This window comes from Borostomias antarcticus (genome assembly GCF_949987555.1).
Source record: "Borostomias antarcticus genome assembly, chromosome: 6".
Lineage (NCBI taxonomy): Eukaryota > Metazoa > Chordata > Actinopteri > Stomiiformes > Stomiidae > Borostomias > Borostomias antarcticus.
Window position 1 is genome coordinate 26,093,500 of NC_140239.1, and position 18,922 is coordinate 26,112,421.

Consider the following 18,922-nt stretch of genomic DNA (forward strand, 5'->3'; position numbering starts at 1 on the left):
AGAGAGAGAGAGAGAGAGAGAGAGAGAGAGAGAGAGAGAGAGAGAGAGAGAGAGAGAGATGAGACGGCCAAGAACTTTCCCTGAGTGGGCCGCTCGCCCCGTTTCCATACTGGAACCTTAGGGGCCCTTCTTCACCCCGTCCGACACTATCTGTGACTCTTATCATTCCTTTAAATACTTTAAACGCCGCTCTGTCTCGTTCTCAGTCTTTCTTTCTCTGAGTCTTCAATAAGATGGCTCCCTTCCAGGCGCATAACCCACGCGGTTATGAAAATACTGCAGAGCGCGGCATCTCTCTTGGCGGGAGCTCCGCATCAGAGCTCTAGTTTCACAGAGCAAACCGGGGGACCGGCGAAACCAGAGACAATAACAACAAATATCTGGCCTTGTATTTTTAGGTTGTGATTATAAAGCTCATTTCACAGTTTAATATTCGAGGAAAACCAAACAAACAGTGTTGTTTAAAGAAATTGATGGTTTAATTTGGATAAAATCTCGGGCATTCCCAAATGTCATGAAAAGTTAGTCATACACTACATTCGATTGTAATGGGTCTATGACAGTACCTTATCCTGCATGGAAAATGTAGGCCTATTCATGCACGTCTATTTTCCAATAGGCTACCTAAAAGCCGGCTTTAAGTAGCCTATAGGCTAAATATCTGGCGTTATGGGTGCCAATGTAAATAGTCTTAACATTTGGTGAATAAACTCAGCGCGCCTAAAAAGCCTATGATGAATAGGCAGGCTCTATAAGCAGTTCCGAGGCTGTGCAGAGACAGAAATTCTGAATCATGAAAATGATGAAACGACAAAGAATATATTTTACTAATAAATCAATCAGTCAATCAAGTTCTATAGGCCTATCAGTTTTGTGTGCACACGATTTTGTAAAATAGGAAAATGAAAAAGAAATAATATAATTAATATTTGTATTTAATAATAACATATTTTAGAAACGAATGTTAAAATGATTACAACCTAAATGTAACCAAGCATATAACATATTATTGTAACTTGGGCTATATCAAGCTTATTGTTTTATTTTATTGTTTTATTACATTGTCATGTAGCATATTGTTATTAGTTTTTTATTGCTGATGCAAGTGAGCAACAGCTAAACACATCATAATAATACTCATACATATATTAAATATACACATATACCAATAATACATACAATACAAATAATTATAACCAATATTCGAGATAGGCTACCACTATAGGCTACACCATCTCCTAGGCTACAAACACTAGGCTATAGGCTACTCCATATCCTAATATTATTATTATTATTATTATTATTATTATTATGCTATTGTTATTATTGCTATTATTATTATTATCACTATTATTAGTCTATTGTGGTAAGTATACCACTGCATTATTACACATTTAATTGCAGAATCATTCACACTAGTTGAAACATATGTAAGGATGATATAACTAGCCTTAATGTAGAAATTAGGCCTGTATACTATGGCAAATAATAATGTTATTAGTCCTTCATCATGTCCTTTTGACATAATCATGTCGTTAATGTTCTTAGCCTACTTCAAGCTTCCGTGTTTCCCTATGATAAAAAAAATCATTGAGTTATTATTTGGGATATAATGCAGACCCTCCACATCAAATTATTGTAATTTTTTTGGGGGGGGTCCACCACTCCGAGCCAAACGTACAGTACGATCTCGACTAGTCTCGGCTGCCATGCAAAGAAGGCTGTTCTCAGCCTCTCCCAAATAGATTCTGGCTGGGGCAAACTATAACATGGACTTTGCTGCCATCTACCGACCTATTTGTATGTGGCCTTTGTAGTTCTTTGAAATAACTACATATCCCTACAACCCCTGTTACCATAGCAGCGATAGGTTGGCTTGTGTCTCCAACAGTCATGGAGAGCAGTCCTAGCCGCGTGTACGGAGCTCTGAATCCGGACGCGGGGGATATTATCATGTACAAAGACGAAAATGAGCCGGGGCTCCGAGGAGGTGCACAACGATTGCTTCAGCAACAGACGTATATTAGGCCTAGCGATTCGAGAGAGATTCAGGTTAGTGGAAGTGCGGAAGTCTCGTGCCAGGCGGACCGCGCAACAGTGCGCATCAGCATGAGCAACAACAAGGAGTCGGTGAACGACGTCAGCAACAGTATCTCCCGGCGCGTGGACTACATTCTACAAGTCCTCAGGCAACATGATGTGAAGGTAGGGCTATAGCGTCTGCAATGTTAGCTCAGAGTTTGGATAGCACCGTTTAAAAGAGACTTGAATGATTTGCGCATGCTTTATTTTAATCGGATGTTGGGATATTTCCATTACCTCTCAAAGGACGAGGACATGTCAGTGACGAAACACATCCACAGAGAGGAGGATCTGTATCACATGGAAGCAGAGGTTAGCCTTATCAATAAAGTAGGCTACTACCTACCTATCAAAGGAGAGATAATGAATTTCCTTAATACGCCCACTTTCTGCATTTGTTGTCTGTAGGTCATGGTCAAGTTCTCCAACTTTGTGAATGTGGAGAAAGTGTGCAGTGTCCTGCTGCAGAAATTGGATAAGAGTGTTTGTGTTGGAATGCCACAGTTCTACCACAGCGCAGAATGCCTAAGCCAACTGAGGTAACACACACAAACATACACACACACACACCTAATTTAACTACTACCATATTTGTTGTTCTCTACCCCTCCTTCCAGGAGGAATGCATACGCCTCTGCAGTTGAAAACGCCCGTCTGAAGGCCTGTGAGGTGAGCGGCCTGCTGGGACAGACGCTTGGGCTCCCTCTGCTGGTCAGAGAGGAGGCAGCGAGGGAGTGGAGAGATGATGAGGGGAGAGAAGGAGGAGGAGGAGGGAGAGCCCCCCACCGACCCACCCTCTCCGCCTCCTCTCGCGTGTTTCTGTCCTTCAGTCTCAGACCCAGGAAGAAACTCTAAGACTTTTAATACCCACAGTTAGTAACAGACACACAAATAGACAGACACACACACACTATGTGCACACAAAGACAGGTAGCAGCAGTATTTTTTTTAAACGACGCCAAAGAAAGGATGCATTTCTGTTGTTTATTAGGGAATAATTGCACATGTTTATATAAATTATATGGTCAAACTTCAGATCTCTTGATTTCAGTTCTATGTATCCCTTCCCTATATTGTGCAAACATGAGCCACTGTTCCTTCAGTCACACTATAGAGGCTTATTATTGACCCGTTGAGAGAAACAGAATGTGAGCCGACGTGATCAGGTTGGCGATGCCAGGCTGTTGTTTCTGTTGATGCCCCACCCTGCACACCCACGCACACATTCACTCACATGCGCACAGACACACATTCACACACTCACACACACAGCCTCCCCTCCTCTCCTTTCACATATAGTGCTAGTTTACTTTTTTATGTATTTATCTTTGCTGTTCTCATGTATGTTTTGTTCTGTGTTGACCTTATTCTGTATGTTTGTTTGTATTTATTCTTGCCGGGGCCTCTTAGCCAGGTCATCATTGAGAATGAGTATTGGTTCTCAATTGATTTTATCTGGTTAAATAAAGGTTAAAAAAGGACCTTAGTACAACAGATGTTCCAAGTTGTGTATTACTATGTCATAAAGATCCCAGAAGATCTCAACAGCAGCCACTGAATAGGTGAGCTATTATCAGATCATTATCCTTTTTTCTTTTTACATTCTCCTATATCATATTGGCTCAAACGGCTGTTTGCCTTCCTCTGGAAAATTTGTGTTGTCAGGGTTAGTAATATCTAACCGAGTTGAATTGGTTAAACTCACTCAGTATAAATACTTCCCACCTGCACCATCGAATCACTAGCTTTTCAGTGGTGTTGCTGGCTAAAGCGGTGTTTGAGAGGTGGTCACGTGTGTTCGTAGGTCAGAGGACCCCAGTCCGACCCCGGCGTGGGCCGATGTGAGTGTGGAAGCTATGCTGATGAGCAACGCGTCAGTATCACACATGTTACATATGTATTTTCTGCCCCCATTTTTCTGTGAAGCGCATTGTGTTGCCTCTGTATGGAATGTGTATGAAATAAAGTTTGATTGATTGATTGATCCTCCGCTGATGATGTTTTGAAAGGCACTAAGATAAAAAGTTCTGTTCCAAAAACAGTAAGTCTCTCACACGCTTAGCAGCAGCAAGGCCTGATTCATAGTCAACGTAAACAACGCAAGCTACGTTGTGAACGCAAGCTCCAACATGACTCGAGAGCTTGCGTTCTGTGTTTTCCCTGTCGGAAACGCAAGGAATTGCACTATTGCTTGCGTTAAGTGACACATTTTGGCATGACACACGCAAGGACGTAACGAGACCTTGCGTGGCCTTGCGTTGCTTGCGCTTATGTAGTTTGCGTCGACTATGAATCCGCCCTAAGTCCTGTTTCATGGTCTTCGGTAGAATGAAGCGTTCTGGATGTCTCTCACACATACAGCAGCGCCCGTATCAGTCCTCAGGGTATATCGCCTGGAGCCAGGGCTGCATCACAAACCGCTCCCCGTCGAAGTGTGTGAAATACCGCTCCAAGGTGGGTATGTCTGGCTGAAACGATCAAAAACATGTTCAATCAGGGTCCTGGGAGAGTTTGTGAGAAGTGTGTGTGTGCTTGGGTGCGCGCGCTTACCTTCATGCCAGTGATTCGATCCAGTTTTGTCTGGGGAACGTAGCCCACCATTATTGATGATTGACCGGCTGGTCCACTGAACAGCACCTTGTAGTGGGGTGTGTTCTTCGCTTCAGGCTCCTACAACACACACAGATGCACAAAGGCTACCTAGATTAGTCGGTAGGCATGAGGGAATAAGTGGAGGTGACTGGACAGTGTCAGGCTTCAGAGAGGTTCAAGCTTCCACGTCAGCGTGTTCTGACCTCAGAGTTGGAGTACACCCTGGTGATCCACTCTGGGGGGGCTCGGAGCTCCGGGTCCCAGCTCACCACCACGCCCACGTTACCCCCCCTCTCAATCACCACCTCGCCCACCCGCAGGAACACGAACGGGGGCCGGGGGCTCCGTACAGCCTTGGAGGCTGAAGGGGAGAGGGGAGGTGTGAGACAGGTTAGGAGAAGGAGAGACTGGAAGCGTGGTAACCATACCATGCACTGGAGCAGAGTACTTTTGCAGTACTGAGATTACATACAACAATAAACCCAAGCCACATATATTATATGCCATTTCCACAAGCCCACACACACACCTCCGAAGAAGCCCAGGTCGTTGTCATAGAGCAGGACCTCCAGAGCAGGAGACTCCCCCTGCACCTCATCCTCCCCACCAGCGAGGAGCCTACAGCAAATGGACACAAACCTGTTTACCTGCTGGCATTCTGTGGTTTGACTATGAGGAAGTTTCATCCACGGATGATCACGAGATAATCGGCCTCCGCATTCCCACTCACTTAACTTTGGACACCATCGTCGAGGCCCAATCTATCCAGAACGTTGAATTCACGTAAGAATCCCACCAGTCGTTCCAACTTCTAAACAGTCTGAAAAATAAACAGGATATTTAATGTTGAATGAAAGTTCTCGTTCCGACTGCGAGGCTGACATTGGCTCTGAGGTGGATTGTTTTTTTTAGCTGTAGCACTCTGACATTTTCAAATGAAAAGTGCGTTATGAATAAAATGTATTATTGTTGTTGTTGATATTGTTATTATTAGGCTATTATGTCAGTGCCGGTGGTGTAGCCTAACCTACCGTTTGGTTGCATGATACCGCTGCGACGCCGAGGAACCTGTCCACTGGGAAATGAGGTACTGCGCCGGTAAAGCCGAGAGGAGCAGGGTGAGCTGCAGGATAGTCGTTGGCGTGAGTTGAGGCATTGTGTCCCCTTTAATGAGAATGTGACAACTGGGATTTTCACGGAGACATAACCTGACGCAAAGCATAGTCTAATGCTGCAATAAACAAAACATACGGCACAGAGCACACATTCATACTGCAGTTTTGTGTCTGATGACATAGCCTAGCCTACGTTATGAAAGCCCTTACCTTACAGCGAAGTCCTGAATCAAATAAACTTTCATCCAACTATCTGTAAAACATTGCGTCAGGCTAGAGAGTCTACGGAGAAGAGTGTTGCGCTTAATGGAACGGCAGTGAGAAAGCAGGTGCAGTCTATAAATGAGTTTCGTCAGTTCTATTTACACATATCGCACTTTCGACCAGGCACCTGTGTATTTACATGGACAAAACTGCCAAACTGGTTCTGCGCCCAATCCTTGGCTCCCACGAGCAATCAGCGAGCCTTTCGCGCCTCGCCACGTCAGAAACAGAATCAGTTTGCGGACTGCGGGCGGGCGCGCGGGCCCTCCCCTCACATCCCTTCTCCCAATCCAGTAATGAACAGAGGCACCACGAGGAGGCGGTGTTGCCTTGAGAAAAACCAAACATTTTCATTTTCATGGCACCCACACTGGGCCCAGTGTCCACCCGGAATGAGAGCAAAGGATTAAATGACAGGGTTCAAAAATGATAAACTACAAGCAGCCGGGATATGGAAACACAACTGTTTATTTCCTTAAAATAGCAGTATGAACTAACAGGACAGCAGTACTCCCCTACACATACATTCTAGCTTTATGTTTTCTTGCATTAACTCTTTTTTTTTATATAAAAGTATCCAAACTAACAAAGACACCCCCCCCCCCCCTCCCCGCGGCTTGCATGCAGCCACTTCACAAATAGTGACCTCTAACTCCCCCCCCCCCCCCCCCATCAGAGAGACTCCCCCACAGCACGTACAACAGGCCCATAGAAACGATATCAGATACTGTGTGTATATCATATGTATATCAGTACAGAGGAGAGTATAAAAGACCATTTCAGCGCGTCGACTCACACACAGATCTAACAAGCTTCAGTCTGCTCCAGGGGGGCAGGCAGGAGACAGCAACGGGAGACAAGTGTGTTGAGTCCACTCGAGTACGGGGCGTCAGATCAGTTAAAGGGGACAGCTTGAACCACTGCCCTCGCGAGAGAGTGTTTGGGTATGGGGACTGACTAGGAAACAACAAACATTCAACAGCCATGATCTGCCCTCCTAGCCTGGCATCGCCACCCTGATCACGTGAGCTCACATTCTGTTTCTCTCCGCGGATCAGTCTGGTAACCCACCCGGTCTGACGGATTTCCACCCGACCTGGCCTTGGCCGGGCCAATCACGGAGGATCGCTGTTGAGGCATTTTCGTAAAAGATGCCTCAGCTGATGTGGAATGGTCTGTTGAATCAGCTATCGCGACAGTATTAAACTAACTGGATGGTATTTTCTCTAAAAGAACAAACAACTGCATGTGTTTGCCGTACTTCTGACCAGATTTGGTAAAGGTTGAATTTAGCCTACTAGCTTGCCCCGCTGGTCGCCAAAAAGATGGGGCACACTGAAAACCCAATTCGTTGCTCGGATTGGTTGTAGCTCTGTTGCGTCCAGAAGCGTTTTGATCTACGCTCATTGATAAGCTTTGAAATCGAAAATGAACTGAGAGTTTCCAGACTAATTCACAGTTGCTAACCGGTCTGGCGATGCCAGGCTACTGCCCTCCAATACCCACAGACAGAATTTGGCATTAAAAAAAAATCCTAAAATATACCAATGACAGAAACATAGGATAGCAGTTCCTCACAATCCGTTTCTCACCATGTTTCAGAGGATAAAAAAGAAAAAAGAATTAAAAGGTGTGTAGAGAGAGCGGGTGCAGTGCCTAGTGCACTACTAGTCTTGTCTCTCTTATTTCAGCCCTCAAAACAGCCCAAAGACTAGTCCAGTCCAGCTCCGTCCAGTTCCAATGTGACCAGAACCAGGACACACGCAGAGGGGCGTCGCTCCCCAGTCTATGGCAGAAGCGGGAGCTCCAAAGTGGGACACGGAAAAAGAGAGAGGATCCGGAGTAGCCAAGGCACAATCAGAACAAAGGATCTGGGTTCTGTCTCCAGTCCGCTCGAGTCCCGCTCCGGTCCCCCGTTCAATCCAGTTTGATCTGGGTCGATCCGGCCGGGTCCGGTCCAGGTGTGAGAAAGTGCTAGAGCATGCACGGCAGAATTGCGTGTGGTCACCGTAAAAACATTTCATAAACATTTAAAAGTCCTTTTTTTGTCTTTTTCTTTAACAGTTTCAACTGAAAAATATACAGGGGTCACTCCCTACAACTGCATGGACAACTCATCTGTGGTAGTGCATCTCAAAGCTAGACACCAAAGCCCCGTTCTCTGTACCTTAGGTTTCACTCACAATTATATCTTGGCTATAATAGGATAATATTGACATGGATATTGGTATGTTTATAACATCAGAAACATCTTTTTTTCAACTGTTATAAATACATTTCTTTGAGAGATTAAACCATGATCAGACTGTATGCCACTGTTTGTACGCTGAAATATGTGGGTCACATTCTCACACACTCATTCGCAAACAGCCAAACGCACATGCAAACACACACACACAAATAAACAAACGCATACACACAACACACTTTGAGGGTAGTCTATGGGACACCTCGCTATGACCATGCAAGATGATGTCACCCAAATTACACACCCTTCGTCCCATTTGCTGAACGACTGTACATCACACACACACACGCACACACACACACACAAACCACGCACGCAAACCACAGAAAGGCACAAGATATTGCTAATGATCAGGACTCATTGAAACACACACCCACACCCACACCCTCACACACACACGTTATAAAATATGATCCACCCATCCATGCATCCTTCTCTCCTCCCTTACCTGCAGTACGAACAGGACAGATGGGAGAGGGGGGTTTACTCGCTCTCTCTAGTGGACATGCACACTCAAAAAACAGATAACAGCTACAGAACTACAGTACCCACCGAGGGACACTCACTCTGGCCATTTGGTATTTCAGCATGTACACAAACACATACACACACACACACACACACACACAGATACACACAGGTCAGACAAAGCTGTACCGAAATGTCAGGATTGGGAGAGCGACCCCGGATGAACTCTACAACCAGGACTGGTGTGTGTGTGTGTGTGTGTGTGTGTGTGTGTGGGGGGGGGGGTGATCATGGTGGTGTCGACCACCGTAGTGTTCCTCCACACAGGCTGTCTGAAGCCCGGCAGTCGGGGCCCAGTCGCGGAGCCCGAGCTAACGGCCTTGTGGGTGGATGACCGGACGGCCGTCCCCGGGCAGAAGAGGAGAGGGTGGAGGTGGAGGTGGAGGTGAGGAGGAAGATGGAGGAGGAGTGGAGGTTCCTGTTCCGGTCCGTCTCTGGACACAGCTTTGTATAGCAGCAGCTGGACTGGCCCACATGCACGCACACAGATGGTCAAACAAACACGAACACACACACACACACACACAGAGTCAACACCGGTCAGTCACCAGCCCATAAACCACCGTTCCGTTGTCGTGGTTACCAGCCGATAAGGTTGGCCTTGGCCTTCTCGGTGAGCTTGCGGACACGGCCCTTGGAGGACGTTCCGAAGTTTATTGTTGAGTCCTCGAACAACAGCTGTCTCTGCTCCTCCTCCGAGTCCTCCTCGACGTACCAGGCCGTCCGTCGCCCCTGGTTACGAGTGCGCATCGAGCCCCCTGCCTCCTCCTCCCCGTCGTCGTCGTCGTCGTCCTCCCCCTCCCTCTCCCCCTCCTCCTCTTCCGGAGACTCCCTGCGCCGTGATTGGTGCACGGCCTGCGAAGGGGGCGTGGTTTCGTCGTGGATTCGCCGGCTGCTCCTCCTCAGCGGAGAGGGAGAGAGGTCGGAGGACTCTGGGGGCGGGGCTTCCTCAGTCCTGACCAGTCTCGGCCTGCCGCGTCGCGGCTTGGGTGGCGGCGGCGGCGACACGGCAGAGTCCGAGAGCACGGCCGCTTCTTGTGCCGAGGAGGAAGTCCCGCCCTCGTCGCCTGTGGATTGGTCCGGCTCCTCGTCGGGGGCGGAGTTCCTCTTCAGAGCCTCCAGCTCCTGCTTGCTTTTCCTGCCCCTCTTCTTAGGAGGTCGCCCCCGACGATTGCGAACGGGGCTCGCGGGGGCCGCGACCTCGGGAGGGGTCACGGGCAGCTCCCCTCTGGGCCTCCGCCCCCTCCTGCCCACGCCCAGGGTCACATGACTTCCATGGCCATTCAGGTGAGCCGTGGCCTGGGGGGAGGGGCTGGAGGGAGAGGCTGGATAGAGAGAGGGAGAGAGAGAGAGAGTGAGAGAGAGAGAGAGATTGAGGCTTCTGACATCTAGGATTTCTACGTTCTATTTTAAGATTCAAGATGTGTTTATTAGCCATGTATATGGTTCACACATACTAGGAAACTGACTGGGGTTAAGGCTGTTGAAGACAACACAGGACAGGGTGGAGGACAGGACTGGACAGGGCAAATAGCCAGACCTATCTCCACACTTCATTTACGCTGTGCCAGCGCTGGAGACTGGAGTCTGGCTCGACTCATTACCCTTCGGGGATCAGGGGGGAACAAAACGACGGTATTTCTTTAAACCAATCACAATCGTCTTCGGCGGAGGGGCCGCTAGGTTGTCGTTGTCCCTTCGTAGCCTGGATTGAATCTGATTGGGCGGACAGCAGATTTCGCCGCCACCGATTGGGCACTAATAAACAAGGCTCATCCCCAAAACCTACATGCATTGAGTCAGACTAGACGGACGCTAACGTGAACGAGTAGCCGTTGCTCTTACCAGGCGTGTGTCGTACGGGGGTCCTGAGTTTCCGCCGCATGCTGCTGCCGCCGCTGTCGGTGAGGGGAGAGTGTCTGGGGCGTTCGCCGGCCGCCGGGGTCGAACCGGGCGCAGAGGCGTGGGCCCGCAGGGAGCGAGTAGATGGCTCTGTCGAGAGAGAGAGAGAGAGAGAGAGAGAGAGATATTTCCCTTGAGAAATTCCCTTCGGTACGTCTGGCGGGACAGACTTGGATTTGTCCACTCTGCTTGATGAATCGCAAACCAACGGCGTCCTGACGGTATTTTCGTGCATGCGTGCGTGTGTGTCGCGCTCCCCACCTGGCGTGCTGTGCGCGTTGCTCCCGGGCGCGTGCGACGGGCCGGCGTGGGCGCCGTGGCGAGCCGTGCTGCGCGTGCGTCCGGCGGCCTGCGCGTCGGCCCTGCCGTTGACGAGCTGCGGGGACTGCCGGAGGGGCAGGTTCTGCCGCAGGGTGGAGAGGCGCGGGGGAGCCGCCGGGAGGGGGGGGCCGGCCGACTCGGCTCTCGTGGCGCCCCTCGACGACACGCGCCGCTTCCTGTCTGGGCTGGAGATGAGGAGAGGTGGGGTGGGTTGTAACAGAGTAGAGGAGACTAGACGCACACACACACACACACGCACGCAAACACTACCTGGATGCAGTGCTGCTGGCTGGAGAGTCGCTCCTTCTCCTCCTCCTCTTCGTGGTGTGCCGCGTCTGGCGGTCGGCGGCGTGCCGCGCCTTCCTGTCCGTGCCCTGCCGGGTGCGCCGGTCGGTCAGTCCGTGGATGGCCTTGTAGTCGGCCAGGACGGAGCTGACGTGCTCCTCGAACAAGGCGGACAAACGCAGGCTCATGCTGTAGATCTACGGGGCAGATCGTGACACTGTTACCGACACCGTTACCGACACCGTTACGACACCGTTACCGACACCGTTACGACACCGTTACCGACACCATCCGCTACGCGTCTCATGACGAGATGATTAATTCATTTTCATTCATTTTCATTCATTTTCATTAATTTTCATTCATTTTCATTCATTTTCATTCATTTTCATTCATTTTCATAATTCATAATTATTTTTGAGAATTAATTATCACGGTACATGCAAGAGTTGCTGGGAGTGTTCATGTGGAACTGTCACTGAGTGTTCCGAGCATTCAAAGTATTGTTTCGTGTCTCACCCGAGACTTCTTGCTGGGCGTGTAGGCTTTGGAGTTGCTGAAGATGAGTCGCACGTCTTCGCAAAGCTCCACGGGAGACTTGTATTTGCCCGACGCGAGGATGCTCCGCACAGTGCCAAAGTCCATGGGCGTGTCCACGATATGCAGGTAGTCCTGGGAGAGAGGAACACACACAGGTGAGGGCAAGTAGACAGGTGGGAGGAGAGAGAGAGGTGGTTGAGGAGGGGAGATACACGAGGTGAGAGAGAGAGAGAGAGGGATAGAGAGACGGAGATAGAGAGAGAGAAAGAGAGAGATAGGGAGAGACCGTGCGGGCGGCTGTAGCTCCGGCGGCTGTAGCTCAGTTGGTAGAGCGGGTCGTTCAATGATCGAAGGGTCAGTGGTTCGAATCCCAGCTCCAACTGTCCACATGTCGAAGTGTCCTTGAGCAAGACACCTAACCCCAAATTGCTCCCAATGAGCAGGTTAGCACCTTGCATGGCAGCTACCGCCATTGGTGTGTGAATGTGTGTGTGAATGGGTGAATGAGAGGCCATTGTAAAGCGCTTTGAGTGCCGCTAAGGTGGAAAAGCGCTATATAAGTGTAGTCCATTTACCATTTACCATTTACCGTGAGAGAGAAAGAGAGAACGATAGCGAGAGACAGATAAAGAGAGAGAAACATTGAGAAAGAGAGAGAAGGAAGAGGGTCTTGTCCATACCGGGTAGTCCTCCAGGTCTACTGGCTCTCTGAAGGGCTCTGAGTCCTCACACTGGAAGATGAGGTCCAGCAGCTCCTTACAGCGCCCTCTCCAGGCCTGGGGGTCGTACGACGGGGGTCTGGTACGCAGCCGGCGTTGCATCGGACGACGCTCCTGCACACACAGGTTATGACATCATCAGCTTGCAATTGCCGACATCACTGTATGCAGTGAAAATGGCATTGTGTTTTGAGGCGAGTGCGTGCGTGTGTGTGTGAGCGCATTTTGAGGTGTGTGTGTTCTCGCTACCTTCTGTTTCCTTGTGGATGTTCCAGGAGCGTCTGTATCTTCATCCTCTTCTTCATCATCCTACGATGACGTTGAAACACAAATTAACAGATTAACACAGATCCTTCTTGTTCCTAGATAGAGATATACAGTTTAACATACCGAGTCACGACTCACTACACAGTGATATCAGGCCGATATCACATCCTGAACACAAGCATGTGACAGACACACACACACACACACACACCTCGTCCTCAGAGTCTGAGAAAGCTGCCTTCTTCATGCTGTGGTAGAGGGGAATGATGTCAGTCAGACTTTGGTCCCTGGGAGAGAGGGAGAACGAGAGAGAGAGAGAGAGAGAGAGAGACAGAGAGGGAGAATGAGAGAGAGAGAGGGAGAGAGAGAGAGAGAGAGAGAGAGAGAGAGAGAGAGGAGGACGTTTTAATGAAACAACACACAGCAGGATAGGCCATGGTGAACCGGTAGATACTAAATCCCTGTTTCAGCTCAGCGACACACATACTTGATGAAGTGCAGCATGAGGTCAGAGACGAACTTGGCGGTGGTGACGATGAAGGCTCCCGGCTCGTTGAACGTCTGGGCGTTGTGCTCGATGTAGCGCACCTCCCACATCAACGACGACATGCGCCTGGGAAGGGGACACAGACAGCTGTCAGCACGCAGTCCTGATAACCAAGCCCCCCCCCCCCCGCCCACACACACACACACACACACACACAAGCAGGCCCCTCTACCTGTAGAAGTGGTTCTCCAGCCTCTGGCGCATGGTGCTGAGGTCCGTGACGTAGGCCACGACGGTGCAGTAGGTCGGGTACGCCTGCAGGTCCACCGGGAAGGCGAACGGAGCGGCTACGTCTGGGGAGGAAATGAACATACTGACCATACTGAACAATCATAAAGATTAACACTAAAAAGGCTAATATTTCACGTTGTGTAATGGATCTAGAATAGAGCATAGCTGTTGTGGTTTTCACATGCCATGATCTTTAGAAACGTCTTTCGAAACGAAATAGCTTCCTCACTTGCTCCAGCACTAATGCGCACAGTGCGCAATCGTTGCTCCAGCACGCTGTGCGCATGCGTGCTGGAGCAAGTGAGGAAGCTATTTCGTGTCTAAAGACGATTCTAAAGATCATATTACAGAGGCATGTGAAATACCACAACAGGCCTATGCTCTCTATGTAAGCACAACTAGCGATTCATCAAGACAGATTGATGAAAACAACCGTTTCGCGGCAGAAAATAGATTTTTAGAAGCTGCATTCTCGTTGCCCCCACCACCGCCATTACATGGATATACTTGGCTCGCGCTGGATTTTAAATTTCTTCTACAGGCCTCCGAATTACACCAAAGTGATCTCGGTGAGTCAAACGTCTTATAATATGTCGTAAATAAGGTCCAGGTTGTCAAAAACGAGCATTGTCCTTTAAGGTCTTGATCTTAAAAAGCAACAAAGACAACATATATAATATATATACTTCTAAGAATAATACTAGCCTACGTATTATTTCTTCAACTGACTTGGTTCATCTGGGTGTCTGTCGCTGGACTGGGCCCTGCGCGTTCTATCTGGGGATTGGCATGTTTGAAAAGACGCAACACGGGAATGTCGTGGCGTTTGGCTCGTGCATGAATGGCGTGAATCAGCCCCGGTCCCGGGTAGGATTACACAGTCAAAGTACAGTGAGCTGTGTGTACTGGCTATATGAGTCTAGCAGGACGAGATCTCCTCCCTGTCTTAATAAAGCATGACGCACAGCTCCGTGGCTCCCGACCATGCCTTGAGGAGTGGCTGACACACCCAGAGGATTAGTGGCTAGTTTCTTGTGTCTCTGTGCTGCGAGACTCCCGATGGCCACTAGGGGGTGCCAGTACACCACCCACGTCCCCATGAGGCCCAGAGAAACTCGTCATCTGTCACCGTGATGACTAACGCCGGCGAGCGCTTGTAACTAGTTCTACTGCTGACGGATATCTGAGTAGGCTTCCCGTCTCTGGGCCCGCTGACATCACCGCCGGCCTCGGGGGCCGATGAGCTCAGGGAGTGGGGAGCGCGTCGCGAGCTGGTGACATCATACCGAGGGTCATCAGCTCCTCGATGGCTTTGATGATGCGCTCGCACTCCTGCGTGCGCGTGCGCGAGCCCCACTCTCCCTCCAGGGGCACGTAGAGCAGCTCCTTCTGCTCCTGCTCAGTCAGGGGGACGCTCTGGCCCAACTCGTCCGGGAACACGCCTACAGGGAGGGAGGGAGGGAGGGAGGGAGGGAAGAGAGAACGAGAGAGAGAGAGAGAGATGTATGAAAATACGCACGCATAAAGTATGAGGTTATTCCTTTGATGTTACGATTGTGTGTGTGTGTTTGTGTGTGTGTGTGTGTGTGTGTGTGTGTGTGTGTGTGTGTGTGTGTGCGCGCGTGCCTGGAGGAAACTCACCCTCATTGGGGATTGGTTCCATGTCCCAGGGACTCATCTTCTCAGTGTCTCCGTTATCCCAGCTAGACAGGAAATACATCATCCTCATCATCATCATCATCATCACCATCACTATCACCATCACCATCATCACTATCACCATCATCACCATCACTATCACCACCACCATCACTATCACCATCACCATCACCATCACCATCACTATCACCATCATCACCATCACTATCACCATCACCATCATCACCATCACCATCACTATCACCATCACCATCATCACCATCACTATCACCATCACCATCACCATCACCATCACCATCACTATCACCATCACTATCACCATCATCACTATCACCATCATCACCATCACTATCACCATCATCACCATCACTATCACCATCACCACCATCATCACCATCACTATCACCATCATCACCATCACCATCACCATCACCATCACCATCATCACTATCACCATCACCATCATCACCATCACCATCACCATCACCATCATCACCATCACTATCACCATCACCATCACTATCACTATCACTATCACCATCATCACCATCACCATCACTATCACTATCACCATCATCACCATCACTATCACCATCACCATCACTATCACTATCACTATCACTATCACCATCATCACCATCACTATCACTATCACCATCATCATCATCACCATCACCATCATCACCATCACCATCACCATCACCATCACTATCACCATCACCATCACCACCATCATCACCATCACCATCACCATCACTATCACCATCACCATCACCATCATCACCATAATCATCACCACCAACATAATCCTCCAAATCCATAATCCACTGCAGTTTATGTTCTTTACATCTTGCCTAGAGTGAAAATACGAGTACTGAGCAGTTAGTGTTGAGGTAATGTGAGACGTGGGTGGCTGGGCCTACCAGACGTTGAAGCACTGGAACAGGCTGTCAGGGTACTCTGGGTGGAGCGGCTCCTGGCTCTCGATGGTGCCAAACCACCAGGCGTCATCTATCACAGACCGGAACCTGTCCCCTGCACACACACACGCACACACACACAAACACACAAAGACACACACACACGGTTAAAAACTAACCATACACGTGCTCAGCTACAAAACAAAAGTGGTTTCTTTAGCACCGGGAGAGACTGACCTATCGTCCACTCCCTATCTCTCGCATCATCAAACTGCTGCCGGAGAACCAGGAAGTCGATCACGTCAGGCATATCGTGGTACCTATGGCAACACAAGTGGCAGTTAGGCTCCAGCTTACACAGTAGTTCCACACAAGCCATCTGCAAGACATTGTTATGGCAACCGTAATATCCCAGGTCTAGATTGCTAGTTCTCTCTCCACAGAAAGGACTCCAATCTCGTACTCCATCTCAGGTGTATCAAAGTCTAGGATCAGAGGGGGATTTAAAGAATGGTGTGTGTGTGTGTGTGTGTGAGCTGTGAGAGAGAAGTGCTTACTTCATGGAGAAGGATCCACCGGTGAGTTTGCCTGTGTCAGGGTCCAGGAAGGAGAGCTTGAGACAGCAGAGTGTAGGCAGGCCCACCTCATACTTGATACCCACTATCTTCACCAGCTCCTGCTCCTACACACACACACACACACACACACATACACACGTCAACACAATCGTCTATCTCATAACTACACGCAATACCGTCTTGGTCCATACACGTGTGCGTGCACACTAGGACTGTGACGATAACCACATTATCGCAATGCCACAGTCACGTGACGCCTACCACAAATTACTCTTGCGCATTCACAGGTGCAACGTCAAGAAGGTTTTTGGAAACATGTAGCAAGGTCATCCTAGAATGCCAACACAAAATGTTTACAATGCATCAGATGAGTTTGTGGGGATGCTGCTGCTTGCTAGAAAACGCAGCCACCGTGGCCAAATGCATCATTAGTTACACATGTATGGAAAGCTAGCTAGCTATTTAGCTAACATGTGGCGCAGTGCGTTCGTTTATGGTTGGTGGTGGGAAGTCGGAAATGGGAAACGTTTCATCTCTGACCTACATGCTAGTGAACTCGGACCTTGGAGCATATCTTTTTGTGTTTTGCGTTTTTGTGGTTAACTGCCGAAGTATGAGGAAACGTTGCTTTTTCACTGCTGTAAGAAAAATTCCACAGTCACAGCCCTAGTGCACACACACACAAACACACACATACACACACACATACTGTACACACACTGTGTCCGGTATTTACCCGTAGTTCCATCTTGTGCCATGGCTGTTTCTTGGGGTTGATGCTGAAGATCTTCTTCTGTTTGGCCATCTCCACATAGGCCTCATGGCCTTGTCTGAAGTAGTACAGCTACACACACAGTCATCACACACACACACACAGTCATCACACACACACACACACACACACACACACACACACACACACACACACAGACCAAAACAACACAGATATGAGCTTGCCCCAAGTTAATGTGTCTCTAAATGTGTTCATGTGTATGCTTCCATGTACAGTGTGTGTGTGTGTGTGTGTGTGTGTGTGTGTGTGTGTGTGTGTGTGTGTGTGTGTGTGTGTGTGTGTGTGTGTGTGTGTGTGTGTGTGTGTGTGTGTGTGTGTGTGTGTGTGTGTGTGTGTATTATTACCTCGTCTCCCATCTGTGGTATATAGGGACACCTCCGGGGCACGGTGTCTGTGATCCAGGCAGAGGGAAGCCACTCCTCCAGAGTTAGCCCCGCCTCCCGGAACTCCGCCCTCTGAGAGACACACCGGAGGGAATAGAGCGACCATTACTTCCTGGTCCACCCCAGCTGGGTCTGAGAGGGACAGACGTAGGAGCGACACCCACCTTCCTTTTCTCCTTTGGCTTCTTCTTCTTTGGTAGCGCTCCGTCTTTGTCCGGCTTTTCCTTCTTCCTGTCCTTCTTCCCGTCTCTCTTCTTCTCTCCGTCCTCCTCCGAGCTGCTGCTCTTCTTCTTCACCTTCACGCTCTTCTTCGGCGGCTCCAGGTTGATCCCGGCGTCCGCCGTCCAGTCCGAGTAGTCGCTGGAGTAGTCGCTGCCGGACCGCAAGAGACGCCGCTTAGCATGGCGGTTGTGTGTGTGTGTGTGTTTGTAAGTGTGGTGTGTGCGTGTGTGTTTTAAGATTCCATATCGCTACGGCGCAGTGCTAAGCAGGGGGGATCAGCAGTGATCTACTTTATGGGGCGCACTGTCACACATCATCGTTCCACGCTCACTTTCCTTCGTGAGCCGAAGGAATGCACTTTAGCATTAGCTTTAGCATCGCATTGCATTGACTGAATAGTCACCGACACGAAGTCACGTTTGCTGCGTCCTTTTGCGTCACACGAATAGTCTGCCTACTCAAGTTGAAGTTTCCATTTTTGCTCAACTGCGCATTTGAAAGCGTGCGTGAATAAGCTCTGGGTTGGGCAGTAGTCAAAACAAGGAGCTCAATCTATCTATGAGGGGAAAAAAATCCTAAATTCCAGTGGATATCTTAGGGAATACCAGATTGATGTATGAAAGCAGTTTTCCATTCGCAAGTGTGCTTAGTCACACACCCCCACAAGGCACTGTGCCGTACGAGCATGACGCGGTGTTGTAAGTGTGTTTGTATGTGTGTGTGTGT

The 18,922-nt window shown here is 49.2% G+C and overlaps 3 protein-coding genes across 3 annotated transcripts in view; 1 reads left to right on the plus strand and 2 right to left on the minus strand.

The window, feature by feature from the left end:
* Nucleotides 1-1,893: 1,893 nt before the first annotated feature.
* Nucleotides 1,894-2,937, plus strand: irak1bp1 (interleukin-1 receptor-associated kinase 1 binding protein 1; the record flags this gene model as incomplete). The annotated part of the gene is made up of 4 exons (XM_084440099.1): nt 1,894-2,205; nt 2,329-2,394; nt 2,491-2,621; nt 2,700-2,937. The coding sequence occupies 4 exons, from the start codon at nt 1,894-1,896 to the stop codon at nt 2,935-2,937; spliced, it is 747 nt and encodes a 248-aa protein (XP_084296225.1).
* Nucleotides 2,938-2,985: 48 nt separating this feature from the next.
* On the minus strand, nt 2,986-6,136 carry LOC311310135 (uncharacterized protein). Its single transcript, XM_084439556.1, has 7 exons — nt 6,000-6,136; nt 5,706-5,838; nt 5,405-5,494; nt 5,204-5,292; nt 4,878-5,035; nt 4,633-4,752; nt 2,986-4,550 (listed from the first exon to the last, which is right to left on the minus strand). The coding sequence occupies exons 2-7, from the start codon at nt 5,828-5,830 to the stop codon at nt 4,455-4,457; spliced, it is 678 nt and encodes a 225-aa protein (XP_084295682.1). The 5' UTR covers nt 5,831-5,838; nt 6,000-6,136; the 3' UTR covers nt 2,986-4,454.
* Nucleotides 6,137-6,746: 610 nt separating this feature from the next.
* phip (PHIP subunit of CUL4-Ring ligase complex) overlaps nt 6,747-18,922 on the minus strand; it is a gene marked incomplete at its 5' end in the record, with an annotated part of 28,771 nt that continues 16,595 nt past the window's right edge. Inside the window, 18 exon segments of the mRNA XM_084440100.1 lie at nt 6,747-10,154; nt 10,675-10,821; nt 10,993-11,237; nt 11,323-11,534; nt 11,857-12,009; nt 12,558-12,710; nt 12,846-12,905; nt 13,075-13,150; nt 13,351-13,476; nt 13,583-13,703; nt 14,928-15,083; nt 15,283-15,344; nt 16,224-16,335; nt 16,458-16,540; nt 16,778-16,902; nt 17,535-17,642; nt 17,936-18,046; nt 18,139-18,346. Coding sequence (XP_084296226.1) covers nt 9,409-10,154; nt 10,675-10,821; nt 10,993-11,237; nt 11,323-11,534; nt 11,857-12,009; nt 12,558-12,710; nt 12,846-12,905; nt 13,075-13,150; nt 13,351-13,476; nt 13,583-13,703; nt 14,928-15,083; nt 15,283-15,344; nt 16,224-16,335; nt 16,458-16,540; nt 16,778-16,902; nt 17,535-17,642; nt 17,936-18,046; nt 18,139-18,346 — 3,004 coding nt within the window. The 3' untranslated portion in view covers nt 6,747-9,408.

Excerpts from the sequence above, each read along its gene's own strand:
- LOC311310135 (XM_084439556.1), bottom strand. The coding sequence starts at position 5,830 with ATGCCTCAACTCACGCCAACGACTATCCTGCAGCTCACCCTGCTCCTC. Across the intron at positions 5,495-5,705 it reads CGGTATCATGCAACCAAACG|ACTGTTTAGAAGTTGGAACG; the intron begins GTAGGTTAGGCT and ends TTTATTTTTCAG. Across the intron at positions 4,551-4,632 it reads ATCGAATCACTGGCATGAAG|CCAGACATACCCACCTTGGA; the intron begins GTAAGCGCGCGC and ends TGATCGTTTCAG.